Source organism: Centrocercus urophasianus, unplaced genomic scaffold, assembly GCF_019232065.1.
Source record: "Centrocercus urophasianus isolate 14NV4802_14NV808 unplaced genomic scaffold, USGS_Curo_1.0 seq_11, whole genome shotgun sequence".
Taxonomy (NCBI): Eukaryota; Metazoa; Chordata; class Aves; order Galliformes; family Phasianidae; genus Centrocercus; species Centrocercus urophasianus.
In genome coordinates this window covers 1,776,548-1,790,732 of record NW_024884253.1, presented here as the reverse complement: position 1 = coordinate 1,790,732, position 14,185 = coordinate 1,776,548, and the positions used below count along the sequence as shown (strand labels likewise).

At 39.0% G+C, this 14,185-nt stretch overlaps 1 protein-coding gene across 8 annotated transcripts in view; it reads right to left on the bottom strand.

The window, feature by feature from the left end:
* TSNARE1 (t-SNARE domain containing 1) overlaps positions 1-14,185 on the bottom strand; it is a 461,403-nt gene that overhangs the window by 160,588 nt on the left and 286,630 nt on the right. For all 8 annotated transcript variants that reach the window (XM_042836518.1, XM_042836494.1, XM_042836540.1 and 5 more), the window contains one exon: positions 11,085-11,167. In XM_042836518.1, the coding sequence (XP_042692452.1) occupies positions 11,085-11,167 (83 nt within the window). The remainder of the gene's footprint in view (positions 1-11,084; positions 11,168-14,185) is intronic.

Here is a 14,185-nt window from a genome sequence, read left to right as displayed (position 1 = left end):
CAGGGATGGGGCATTCACAACCTCTCTGGGCAGCCTGTTCCAGCACCTCACCACCCTCATAGTAAAGAACTTCCCTTTGATATCCAACCTAAATCTTCTTTCCTTCAACTTCAAACCATTTCCCCTTGTCTTCTTGTTATCTATCCTTTCAAAACACCTCTCCTGTTTATAGGCTGCCTTTAGCTACTGAAAGGCTGCAATGAGGTCACCCCACAGCCTTCTCTTCTCCAAGCTGAACAAACACAGCTCCTTCAGGCTGTCTTTATAGGGAAGGTACTCCAGCCTTCTGATCATCCTTGTAGCCCTCCTCTGGATCCTCTCCAACAGCTCTCTGTCTTTCTTGTATTGGGGGCCTCAAACCTGGACACAGTACTCCAGATGGGGCCTCACAAGGGCAGAGTACAGAGGGAGAAGACCGCAATTGAATGACTCATTTGTTAAGTAGGAGGTCCACAAGGACTCTACATCCCAAACTTTGTTAATCTATTAGACGACAAAAACCCACAACAAACTTTCTCTGTGATGTGCAATGTCTTCAAAACACTCATTTTCTGTTAAAGAAAATTTAAAAATACATCTGAGTAACTGATTTTTAGTTTAAAAGTTAAGGTTCAAAAAGTACCTGGAAAAATAAAAAAAAAGAGCCAATTAGAAGTTTTTCACTTTAAGTTTGTCTCACTGGGAAGTCATGTTTTTTTTGGATCATGATCAATAGCAAAGAGATAAAACCATTTCTCCTGATGCTTTCTAACTATCAAGCATAATGACCAAAAAAATGTTCTGCTTGATGTTAGGGTACAATAAAATATGAAGAACAATATTTAGCAATAATCTTTTTTTTTTTTTTTTTTCCCTTCTAATTTCTGTAAAAATATTAGTACAAGAATACATGTTGGATGTCAATGCCCAGGTGTGGCAGAATGGGCCTGCAGTGAAGGTCTCTGTGGGATGAGGCCAGAAACTGCCCTGTGATGGATATAGATGGTTCAAGCTCTCTCAGCCTGACTGTTCATTTTCTTAATTTTATACTTACTCAATTTTCACTCTCACTAATTTGGCAATACATGCCCATACCTAAACACAGACTTTCATGCTGAAGTGCCCAGTACAGTCATGGGAGTACCTTTCCTTTGGGAAACTGGACAGTGAATCAGATAGCTTCAAAGAAGACATTTACTGGAGCATTAGATGAAGCTTTTTCCAGCATCTGTTATGGTGTTGAGTTGGCAATTTAGCTGATCACCTAAAAGCATCCTAGTATCAACTGGCTTCCCAGTGCTAGCCAAGAAGGTTACAAGGTTGTGGGTTTCCTGTAGTAAGTCTCTCACATATGTCAGCCTTATATGTCTGTTTGGGATTCCCAAGTGCATCTCAAATGACAGTAGATGACAATGTTGTGGCAGCTAAACTGTACAATCAATTTCCATCAGAAACCACAGGGCTACAGACCCTTAATTCAAATGCAGGTCCCTATGTGTAGTCAGATAAGATCATATATCTTCATTTAAAACTAAATCCCAACCAAGATGACTCCTTCATCTATCTGGAGAAGCCCTGGTGCATGCCATGTGGCTATGGACCAGGTGTAGACATTTTGGTGTCATCTGATCACAAAAGCAAATCAGAGCTGTGCTTAGTCGCCATATTCCATGAGAAGAAATGACAAGGAGACCTGCCATCCCCAAACTGTTGCAGGTATGTGCCTATGCATCAGCCAGGAGGGAATATGGGAATGACCAAAGATGGGTGAGCTGTGTGCAATGTATGAAGAACTGAAGGCAAATTACAGTTGATTATCCAAGAAGATACAGCCTAGCAGCTGTACCTCATCCTCTATGAACTTTATAGATAAAGATAATCTTTATGCACTATTATTTTAGAAAATGTTTTTTAAAGTCCAGGAAATCAAGTCTCTGTCCTTATTTTCGTTTACAACAATTCTTTATCTTCACAAATAAAGATATGCAATCACTTTTTCAAAGTGAAATGAAACCACATTTTGACCCACACTCCACCAAACTCAATGCTTTTAATTCTTTGTTTCAAATGTCTTCAAGAGTTTTGCATATTGCTCAAGTCAGGTTTAATAAGACTCTCTCATTTGCTGACTTGTTTTTAACTATTCCTGTTTGCAAAATCTGATAGTACGGGGCCAAGACCTTATAGCTATACTACAAATGCATCTTATCAAGCCTGTGATTTCCTTTAGGAATATGGAAAATAACTTGAACGAAATTTTGGCTTTGCCAAAATAGAAGCAAATGCAATTTCATTTTCCATAACTCTTTCTCTTCTTATGTAACATTTTCCTTTCATGACTGATATTGTTATTGTTATTAAAAAAAAAACAAAACAACCAACAAACAGTAGGTGAATACCCATTTGCTTTCTTGGCGACTTCTGATAATTAAAGACACCCCAGGTTCTCAGTAACAATTAAATATGACTGGCAGAGGTGATTTGTGATTTTTCAGTGGGACAATAGCTTACCATAGTGGAAGCCAGGATCACAGCTGGATGCCCTACACAGAAGGATATCAAATCTCTATTTTTATGCAAACAAATTGTGCCTCAGCTACCTGACAGGTGCATCCTTGAAGGTACCTCTCCATTAGCAACAATGCAAATGTCCACCTCTGAGGTGAACAGAGTAATCACAGACCAAGGTACAGTATCCAAGAGAAGCAGAATGAACTGTCTTCCAGAGCTGTGTGCAAAGGAAGCTCAGTTTGGTTTGCACTAACTGCCCAAATTTTAAGCATCAAGTCAGCTAAGCTGACCCTATGCTCACTATATGAGCATATATATTGTTCCTATTCAAAAGATGAGCTCATAGACTGAAGCTTATGTGAACTAAGTAAAATATTAAGTCACAGAAATCAGGATAGAATAACAGAATGAATCACAGAATGGCCTGGGATGAAAAGGACCACAATGATCATCCAGTTTCAACCCCTCTGCTTTGTGCAGGGTTGCCAACTACCAGACCAGGTTGCCCAGAGCCACATCCAGCCTCGCCTTGAATGCCTCCAGGGATGGGGCATCCACAGCCTCCTTGGGCAACCTGTTCCAGAACATCACCACCCTCTGCGTGAAAACCTTCCTCCTAATATCTAACCTAAACTCCCCCATCTCATTTTAAAACCATTCCCCCCTTGTCCTGTCACTCTCCACTATGGGATATAAGTCCCCAGTTCAGCTGTTTTGTGCTGCTTTCAAAAATAACCTGATATCTTTACTGACACTGATTCTCAAAATGTGATGAAGTCTCAGGAACAGTGTGACTTTTTGGATGATGTCCCTGTGCCAGAAAGGAATCACCAGAAGGTGCTACCCAATGAACAGAAGGAAGCTCTGCTACCCGTATGTGAAGGTTTTCAGTGGAGGTTTCCAGTATGAACAATGACCAAACCTGACCATTTTGCTATTTGATGAGATCTGACAAGATCACAGTCCAGCATAATATCGCTCCAGGCAGTACAGCTGGGACTCAAAGCTGGATACTTCTTTTCTATTCCTGGTTTTCATCAGATGTCAGGTTAGGTATCTATCTCCAGTGTTAACATTCCTAACTTCCTGTTATTCCTAGCTCCATTAAAAGACACGTTTAATACCATTTCTCAAAGATTTAACCTTTGGGCAATGCAATTGATTGTATGTGCCACCACTGGGCACAAGGATAACTCTACATCTGGTTTTCCACTCAGTTACCAAGGATTTCCATTCACTCTTCTGTTAAATGAGGTCACTAACAGAAACGTAACTCAGTACTTTATGCTGCTGTCAGTGAGGGAAAATTGCTTTTAAATCTTTGACCTCTCAAAATGCAATTGTACCCTGGAAAGAGATTTTGTTAAACAAATGAAATAGAACAACAAAAGACAGGATGTGAATTCCTTCTGCCGCCTCCGAACAGTCACAGATCACACTTGTTCAGCCCTCACATACAGAACCTTTGCCACTGAAACACCAAATCCAGACATTTGTGTACACTGTAATGAACATTCCTTCATTTTGATGTGGTCCAGCCCCAGTGCTGGATAATTCCAAGGCCATTTGATGAAAAATTTCTAAACATTACAGCTACACACTCATTCTCATGCCAGCCAGAGCAGTTCCATCAGCAATGCCTCACTGCTAACCATGCTCCCACCCCTTCTATCACATCCTTTCCCTCTGCTCTATTGCTCTTTTTGCTTCCTACTTGAGAAAGCAATGATTACTCTTAAAAGCTCATAACTGAGAATTTTTTTTTTATCTTCCAAAAAGCCTTCAGGCCACAGCTTATAATAAAAGGAAAAAAAACCAAAACCTATTAAACTATCAATCGTCTGAGTAAACTCTCTTTTTGATCGTACAAACAAAGAGATGTTCAGCTGTGATTACAGAACACCTGTAAGACGTTGCCTGCAATAGCTCCCAACTACAAAAATCTCTACACAAATCCTGCCCCAATAGATCTCTGATCTCGTAGGTCCATTATTTACAGAATAAAATGAGAGATTTAAATAAATGGTATGTCTCAGTCCTCACTGGGGTTAAGTTGCTGCATTCACACAGCTCATTTATCACTTGTACTGCCGCTGACTTGAACACCAATTTCCTATGGTAAGCAGCTGTTTTGCAAATGGGTTACACTAAAATACAGTAAAACAACAACAACAATAACAACAACAAAACACATGCAAACAGAAGTTGCCTCAAAATATAACACTCCAGAATCTGAGCTCATCTGTCACAGCGAGCCAGCAGAGCAAGGAGAAAGGGAACCATAGGTTTTATACCACTTACCTGCTGCTTCTGTCTATTTGTTGAAAAAAGCTAAAGAGCAATGCCATTTAATTGCATGAAGCACTGTGCACCTTGCACAGCAACTCAATGGGAAAAGGAGCCTAAATGCAGTGTAGCAGTATGTGAGGGCACATCTGACAGGTGATTCAGCCAAACATCCATATGGGGTAGGTGTTGAGCAACCTGGCGCAAGCAAATTAGTGGGATTATTGAGAAAGAAGTGTTTGAGGAAGGAGTGTTGCTGGAAAGCATCCGACAGGAGAGCATGAAGAGATTGGGATTGTGAGAGAAAATGAAAAGATATGGCTTGAAGGGAGAGAGAAAAATGTGGAAAGAACACCAGTGTTGTAGGAGAAAAATGCTGTAACACTGAAGTTGAAGAAATAAGTCCTGAATGGAAATCATAGAATCAGAGTATCCTTACATGGAAGAAACCCATAAGGATCATCAAGTCCAACTCCTGGCTCCACACAGGACCACCCAAAAACCGAACCATATATCTGAGAGCACTGTCCAGATGCTTCTTGAACTCTGGCAAGTTCAGTGTCATGACCACTGCAAGCTGGGCACATCTGTGGGGTTAAGCCAGTTTAGGTAGGACTTTTCTATTAACTGGAGATAACTGCACAAGACCATAAGGACTCTGGATGGCAGCAAACTTTCCTTAAGCTGCTAAAGGGAGAGATTAAGGTTTTATTGTGTAATTACACAGTCACTTCAGTATCAGCTTTTGCTTGGAGTCCTTACAGAGCTCTGAGCTCCTACTGCAGCCTTTAATTCATCTCCCATCACTTCCACAGGCAGAAACTGCCAGATGAAGAAACAACTTCATAATCCTCCAAATAACAAGTGCTAATTACCCAAAGAAGCAGCAAACTCAGCCACATTCATACTTTTGACAGACATAGCAAAGCAACAGCATCAAAAGGGAACAAGATTGAGGGATCTGTCATTGTATACTGTGGAGAAAAGGAGGCTCAGGGGAGACCTCATAGTCTCTACAACTCCCTGAAAGGTGGCAATCATCCTCTTCTCCAAGGTAGCAGTGATAAGATGAAAGGTAATGGCCTAAAGTTGCACCAGAGGAGGCTCGGGTTGGATACAGCACTGAGGGACACGGTTAGTGGGCATGGTGGTGATGGGCTGATGGTTGGAGTAGATGATCTTAGTAGTTTTTGCCAACCTTAATAACTCTATGACTCTAAGAGATTGACAATTTACACTGTATGTAACAATGAGTACTAGAATACAAGAAAGTGATTCTGAAATCCAAATATTCTTTTTCTTTTTCAAGTTCCAATGAGTTATTTGGGCAAAAGTTGAGGCCAGCTCTTTATTGCTGATCCCCCAGTAAAAAGATCTATCTGCAAATCTGAAGTATGTATAAGGCTTTTTCCTGGAAGCTCCAGCCTTGAAAGTGCCCCTCTGTGATCACTGAAAGTCAGGTCCAGGAATTCCTTCTTTACAGGAAAAAACATCATTGTTCTTAGACTACACAATTGGGTCACTGAACTGTTGCTTGCCTTTGCGATGCCAGTGAATCCAAATTAGCTTGACTTCCATAAAGGAGAGAGAGAAGGAAAGCAACGAGCATTAATCAGAGCAACACACAAGCAGCTCTTCCAAAACAAATGAGCTTCAACAGTCAGCACACAGAGTCCTTCAGTCAGTGTCAACAAGCTGAACTTAGGCCAAACTTTGCTTCAAAAAGAATAACTGGTTTAATATGTATTTGTGAAGTCTGCATTTGTTTCTTTTTCCTCCTCTCATTCCATCTGCAGGAAGTTATGAACAAACTGAGTGAAGCAGCATGGCTCATCCTACTGCAGCCAGCCCCTCTGTGCAATGTCCATTGCAACTAAGCTAATCATAGTATCAAAGAATCACAGGGCTTGGAAGGGACTTCTGGGGATCATCTGGTCCAACACCCTCCTGCAGGTTCCCAGCAGTGGGTTGCACAGAAAAGCATCTAGGCAGGTCTTAAATGCCCTAATTTTTCTTTATAAAGAGGTGATTTGCATGCGATTCATTTCCTGTAAAATGTCTGCAAGGTTATTTATTGATAAAGTCCAGAATTTAAAGACAAAGAGAAAAGGTATGTTAAGAGAGGAAACCATGAGACTTATGTTAGATATCTCTGTAAGATGTAGGAAGCAACTCCTCCTCTCTGTGAGTGTAAAGTAAGTCCAAACCTCAGACACACGTTCTTCAACCACAGACACTTGTATTTTCTTCAGTAAACCTTTAGGACAAGAGGTAATGACTCTAAGTTGTTCCAGGAGAGGTTCAGGTTAGTCCCTGTCCCTGCAAGTGTTCAAGAAACATGGAGATGTGACACTGAGGGACATGGTTGGTGAACATGCTGGGTATGGGTTGATGGTTGGACTAGATGATCTTAGTGATCTCTTCCAACCCTCATGATTCCACGATTCCATGACTCTACCTTCCAAAGAACAATTCACCCTATGTTAAAATTGTCTTAAGATGAGTGGGACAAAGAATCTCCTGAAGGGGTATAGACAGTGACAATTTAGGAGACAAGTATGGGCCACTGGTATTAAATGCTAAGAGTTACCATGTCTTCTTCAAGTCTAAGAGATGTGAGACGCTCATGACGTCTACCAGATATGAGAAAGGAAAGACAGTGAAGCAAGTCTACCACTGGAGAATATCTCTGTCAGATTTACCATTCAGTTGTTATTTTTCCTACTTGTCTTTTCTAGAGAAAAGCAAGGTAACAAAGTAAAATTGCTGAGTTCATGTGATCAAAAGGTGTTTCATACCGAAACAGCCTCTCTTCCTCAAGGCCTGATATTAGTATCTCATAGTGTTTTCATCTGCTTTTTCATCATGCATGTATCCGCATGTACTGCAGTCATTCTGCTTAACCATTATCTCTAGTTAAAAAAAAAAAAAAAAAAAAGAAAAAAAAATTAAACACTAACAGTTATTCTCTAGTAATAATAATTTAAAATGAGAAGAAAAAAAAACAACCTTCAGAATTTAAAAAAATGTGAAAACATGTATTTCCTTCAAAGATGTGACAGCTCCCACTAAATTTTTTTTTGGCTTTGGGATGCAGTATTTTCTTTGTTCATGATTAATTACAAGTTCCACTATCACATCTTATACTGCAGTGAAGATATAACAAACACCTATCACTCAATATATATAAGTCAAGTAATGCTGAAAATATATCAAATGATTTACAGTGTCATGGAAATATTACTGGAAATAAATGATTATGACATAAGACATTTTTGCTACATCACGAATGGACATAAGCATTATGTTTATTGCTACATTTCTACCATGCCCACAGAGCCTCTGTAATATCTGAGCACAACAGAGTCCTCAGTGAATTTACCTGGTGAAGCAGAGAAGTGCTATTGTCAGGGGGTAAAGCCAATTATGGTACCCAGCATGGACTCAGAGAATTCCCATGGCATGTAAGATCAGGAGTGTAATGAGCAATTGAGACAGTCTACTCTCTTGACTATCTTACTCTGCCTTCTACAACAGCAGTTGCACCTACCCCATGATGCAGCCAATTGGCTTTTTTATTGTTTTAGGGTGACTGGTGTTTTTATTTGTTTGTTTGTTATTCTTGGTGGAAGGGTTTAGATGGATCATGTGAAAATTCATGTCAAATTGGAAAACTTTGTTGCTAGCAGCAATATCTTAACATGAATGAGAGCCTCTTTCAAAATTTAAAACACAAGCAAAAGAACTCAGTGAGAACTCAGTGGGAAGATATTTATACCTGTTTAAATATTTCTACTGTTGCATTAAGCCTAAATGCTTCATTTTGAAAAAAAAGTTAAAGAAAAGATTTACTGATGCTTTGTTATGTTAATGGATGGGTTGGGACTGGCGCTCCAAGTTGTATTCTTGATGCACTGCACTGCATTATATGCAAACATTATGCTAAATAACCTGTCACTTAAGTCTTTGTTCCTTGCAGAAATTTCTTCATTAAGGTCTACAGTAGGTGCTTCGCTTAAATTTTTCAGCTGTGTTGACATTCCTGATTTCTTAATTCATATATGCATTTGTCAATACTTACACAAAATACTACTTGCACACAAACACATATTCATATACATATGTATATACCTATAAGTAGGGATAAATAACAGACATCTGTAAGCCATTCTGCATTAGAGGACAATCACACCATGCTAGGGGTCGTAGATAATAACCAAATACATTATTGAACCAACAACTTAAAAAACAGGAAAACTAACCAGTAAGATTTAAAAAACATTAATCTCCAACCAGCACAGAACAATACAGAAATTTTGAAGGGTGTAAAATTATAGCAGCTCCTTTGAAAGCAGTTGACTCACAAAGCCATCTGGGTGATCATTCTATCAAATCCATCCTCTACTTTTCTAAAATAGCCAGAACTAGGCACACAACCTGAAGGAACAACCTAGACTTAATTGCACTATCCATACATACAGCAGTGGCACCAACGTCAATTCCTACAAAAGCTCTTGAGGGATGCGTGTCCAGAGCCACTCTTGTCACATTACTAAACAAATGTCTTTTCAGATATAAAATGAGCAGATAGCAGGACACAAAACACCATTTTACAGATACCTCATACAACAGACCAGCAATCAAAGTCACAACCTGTTCACTCCATCTTCCATCCATATCTCATGAAAGAGATGACAGAGAGACAGCTGTGGTTGTACACAGTGATCCTCATCCAGCTACCAATCCCCTACAGCAGATGTGGACTGCACAGTTTCTTTGGCAGCAGAATTTATCTAAGTGATATTCTTCTACACAGATTCATTTCAAGGACATGGAAGGATCCAGAGTGTTTTCCCATAAATAACAGTCAGTGCAAGTCTCTTTATGCTGACAGCAGTGGTTGACTTGTTAAGACTGGTTATATCTTCATCTTGATCAACCTATTTGAAGAATAAAGGACTTCCTAACTGGGTTGGTTATTTCAGCAGCTCCTGCTGGTTGAAGAAAGCAGGTCCTTTATACCGCTCTGAGTTCATTTTCTGCCTGACTACTCCGACCTTCCTAGCTCAAATTGTCATTAACTCATTTACGCTTTGCGATCTGCTCTACTGTCAAGTATTAAATTTATTCATGTCTCATTTTAGATTTCCCACTCTAAAAATGCAACAGTCTATTTTCAAGGCAAATGCAGGATTAAATGCATGGTAAAACACATTATCTTGAATATACACGGCTTTAAAACCAAAATGTAGCTAAAGACCACATCTAGTTTCCATAATATCAAAGTTCTACAAAACTTCTTATTACTCACAATTCTACATTTCACCAGAAAATGAGTTGTAGATAATTTTAAAATCACATTACCCTCTTTTAATGCAGTAAAATGTCTATGATTCCTTCTCCTTCAGGCTGGAGGTTCATCCCAGACCTGCAGAATTCATTGTGTCCGAGGACCAAAGAGGAGGCACTAAGTATGCACACTCACCTCAGCTACATTTTGTCATAACAATACTCTAGATACATGAAAATCACCTTGAAATTGAAAAAATTGGTTTATGAGTGAGGAAAAGAATGAAACTGTAGCAGCTTTTCTTATGTCAGTTTAATGTAAGAAATAACCTTTTTTTCTTTGTTTCATTCATTTTTTTCTTTTTTTCTTTTTTCTTTCTTTTTTTTTTTTTGGACTTCATCCTTTGAAACCTTTGAGAGTAACCACTGAAATAACCATTTACCAATTCTGGTCAAGCTATTTTCAAACAAGATAAATGTGTTGGTTTTTTTTTGTATGTGTGTATTTTATTCTTGCTCCAGTGAAGAAATACAGAAGGGAAAAAAGAAATACCCAACCCAGAATTTGCCTTTAAAAAGTGCTGAACACAATTTCCATAGCCATTATTCACAAACCACATCATGTCTTTTGGCAATTCTGCTGTTTTTGAAAAGCACTATTGCCTGATTCTTAGGAAACACTCCAATAAGAAACACATACACGCTTACATGATATACTTTTTATGACATTTTTCCAAGAACAAGAATAGCTAATTGTTGAGTTTCCTACTGGGAAATGGCTCTTCAATATGCAGATCTCTAAATGACTACACTAATGCAAATCGCCAATGCTACAATAATTCAATCACATACATATGCATGTAAACACATAGCTCTTACTTATAATGTGTTTAATCATCTTTCCAGGTAGCACAAATCCAATGCAACCCATGTGCCATGTGGTTCACAGACGTCAAGTGTACACTTTATTTTAAATACTACTACTGAATGTATCTTTAAGGTGTTTTAGATCAACTTACTTGGTGCTGACTTGCTTTTGCCAACTGCTCATTGGCTGATTCTACATTAGAAGATGCAGTCTCAATGTTGGCTTCAATACTGTCTGCAAATTAAGATAATAGAAGATAATTACAGGGTACAAACCTAAAACAAAAGCTTTATACTGACAGCGATTCAGCAGTTTACATGTGCACATAAAAAGAGAAGCAGCATTTTCTGCAAGACTTTGCATTACAGAGAAAGAAGAATGCTATGCATTTTGATGATTGAAGACACCTAACCAATCAGAGGCAATATGACTGATAGGTCTCTGTGTGTCCTTAAATAATAGAACCATGGCATCATAGGATAACCTGAGCTGGAAGGGATCCACAAGGTTCACAGAATCCAACTCCTGGTTCCATTCAGGACCACCAAAAATCCCTTCAACCTTCTCTTCTTTGGGCTAAACAAACCAGTGTGACCTCAGCTTCTCCTCATACACAACCTCCCTCCCATCCTCCGGACCCTTCACCATCTTCATATATCCCCTTCTGGATGCTCTCTAATAGCTTCATGTTCTTCTGATATTGTGGTGTCCAACCTAAAAACAGTGTTTGAGATGAGCCTACAGCAGTGCAGAGTAGGGAGGTTGTCATCTCATCCCACTCCCACTAAATTCAATGGAAAAACTGATAGCAGGCTCAGAGCATTTCAGCTGAAGAATGGCAAATCCACTGGATTAAATTACAGAAGCAACGTGGTAGATTCTATCTGGTATTATCTCATAGAGATTGGAAGTAATCTTTATCTGAATACGTGTGGGTTGCACACTTAGGTCTCTACTTAAGCAAGAACCCTCAGATGCTGCAGCAGTTAGCAGCATGTGATTCATTCCGATACACCAGCTACCTGCCACTGATCAGATCAGATGAATCACAACTTCAACTCCTGGATCACATTTCCAAGCTCCAAGAGAGGTCTGCACAGATGGTTTAGAATGAGACAAATTGCCACTGTCTAAAATTAAGGGAGATGAATCTCATCCTAAACTGCTAGGTCTGAGGTTGTGGAAGCTGGGGGAAACATGTGGAATCAAAATAAGACTAGAAAAGAAAGACTGACAGCTACACCTTGTGTGAGAAATCCTCACTTCCATCAAATACAAGTTTAAATTTTGGCTCCATCACTGTGCTCAGAATGCAAGATATTTATGACATAAAACTTGCAATTAAAGGTTTGTGCTTTCAATGGAAATCTTAGAAATCTTCACCAATTTGTGCACTCAGAGATGTCAATAATTTCTGGCCACAGTACGAGAATATGTACACTTAATTTGTCTAAGACTTGCCATTGAAGATTTAAGTAACATTTATTCACATATTTATTCATTTGTTTATTTATTTAGAGTGAAAACTTTCAGATACCCTTTCCTCCCCAACTTCATCTTAGCCCCTAGAAACTTACTGCAACTCTTTCTTCACACCTCTGAGAGTTGTTTTTTGCTTTTTTTTTTTTTTTTTCCCATTCATTCTTACTACATTATGCATGCTGTAGTAACCAAAAGCAAACTACATGTTGGGCACTTCTATAGATTAAAATGACATAATTGGTCATTTCCAAAGCTTCTCAAAGAATTTTCATTAAGATTTGAAAACCGTAGACCTTGGTTGTCATTACTGAGATCTGCACAAATGCTTCCATTGCCATCAGGATTGTTTCTAATGATTGTAACTCCAGGCTATGAAGAAATGTCAGATTTGCTTGTACAGAGCCTTAGAACATTTGAGTCCACTAACTCGCACACACCAGTGTGACAACCAAGTATTGCAAAAATCTGAATGTTTTCCAGGGAAAATAACAGATGCTTCTCTTCCCCTTTTCTTCTCAATTCCAGCAGAAAGTGATGGTGCTGAATTATAAAACCTGATGAACAGAAGCATAAATATTAAGACTGCACACTGCAGTGAGCAGTATTTTTGTCATGTGAGTGGATCTACCCAAGGTCTACTTCAAACATGGCAGGCACTTTTCAACCTCTCACTTAACAGTGAGGCTCAAGGCAAATTTCCAAGTAAAACCCTGCTACTACATGTCCACCTCTACTATCACTGTTAAATTATTTTATACTCATGTTCAAAAACAATAGATATCCTGTCTCCAGGACTGGCCTTGATGTCTTTCCAGCCAGAAATTGAAGTTAACCCATAAATCAGTAAGGAGTCATTTTAAATATTTTATATGAATAGTAGGAGAAGTACAGTCGATCTTTTCTGGGTAGAACTGAGGAATATCTTGGAAGTAGGGGGTCCTTTTTTTCCATGTTTATAAGCTAGGACAGACCTGTGTAATTGGGAACTAATCACTGAGACAACACTGGTTTGCATCAATTGAAATTCAAATCCTGACCATTCAATAACATATTACTACAGCTGCATGGATTGGGGTAGTCATGTCCTACTCATCATGCTTTGCAACCACCATCCTGTTTTTTCTAGCACAGGCTTTCCCAGGTAGGATGGTCAAGTGCTATAAATCCTACACAAGTTGATGTGATGTTAAAGGAGGTGACTGGGTCCTGCTGACAAAGTTTCTGCTCGCTTGTTCTCCTAACAGCAGAATAGCAGAAATTGAAATGAGCAGAACTCCCACTTAAATTTTCTCTGTAAAAATCTGTAATCCTGAGAGGAGCAGACAAAAACAAATAAACAAGCAAAACTCTATAAAAATGAGACATAAATATGTAACACTATATAACTGTGTATTTCTGCTGATTTATGCAGGAAAGCAAGAGAATAAATTGAGAATTTGGGTCAAATCAAAAGGAAGTACACAGACCGTATCAATAAGTCAAGAATAAATGTGTCACTCAGCAGATGTCAGCACATCTCTGCCAAATGATAGTGATTGCTCAGAGCTTCACCTTGCTTATGTTCAGGCTTCTTTCCAAGACTGGGGACTGAGAAGCAAGGAAATCCAAAGGAATGTTAAGCTGTTAAGAAGACAGGAACATCAGCTGGGTATGACTTTTCCTTTCTTCACTGCCTTTAACATGAAAAGACAGTGAATTTGCTCCCAAATAGGTGAAATAACTCAGCTCTGAGACTAGGGTTTTCAAAGGGTCTCAGCAGTCTGAATCTCA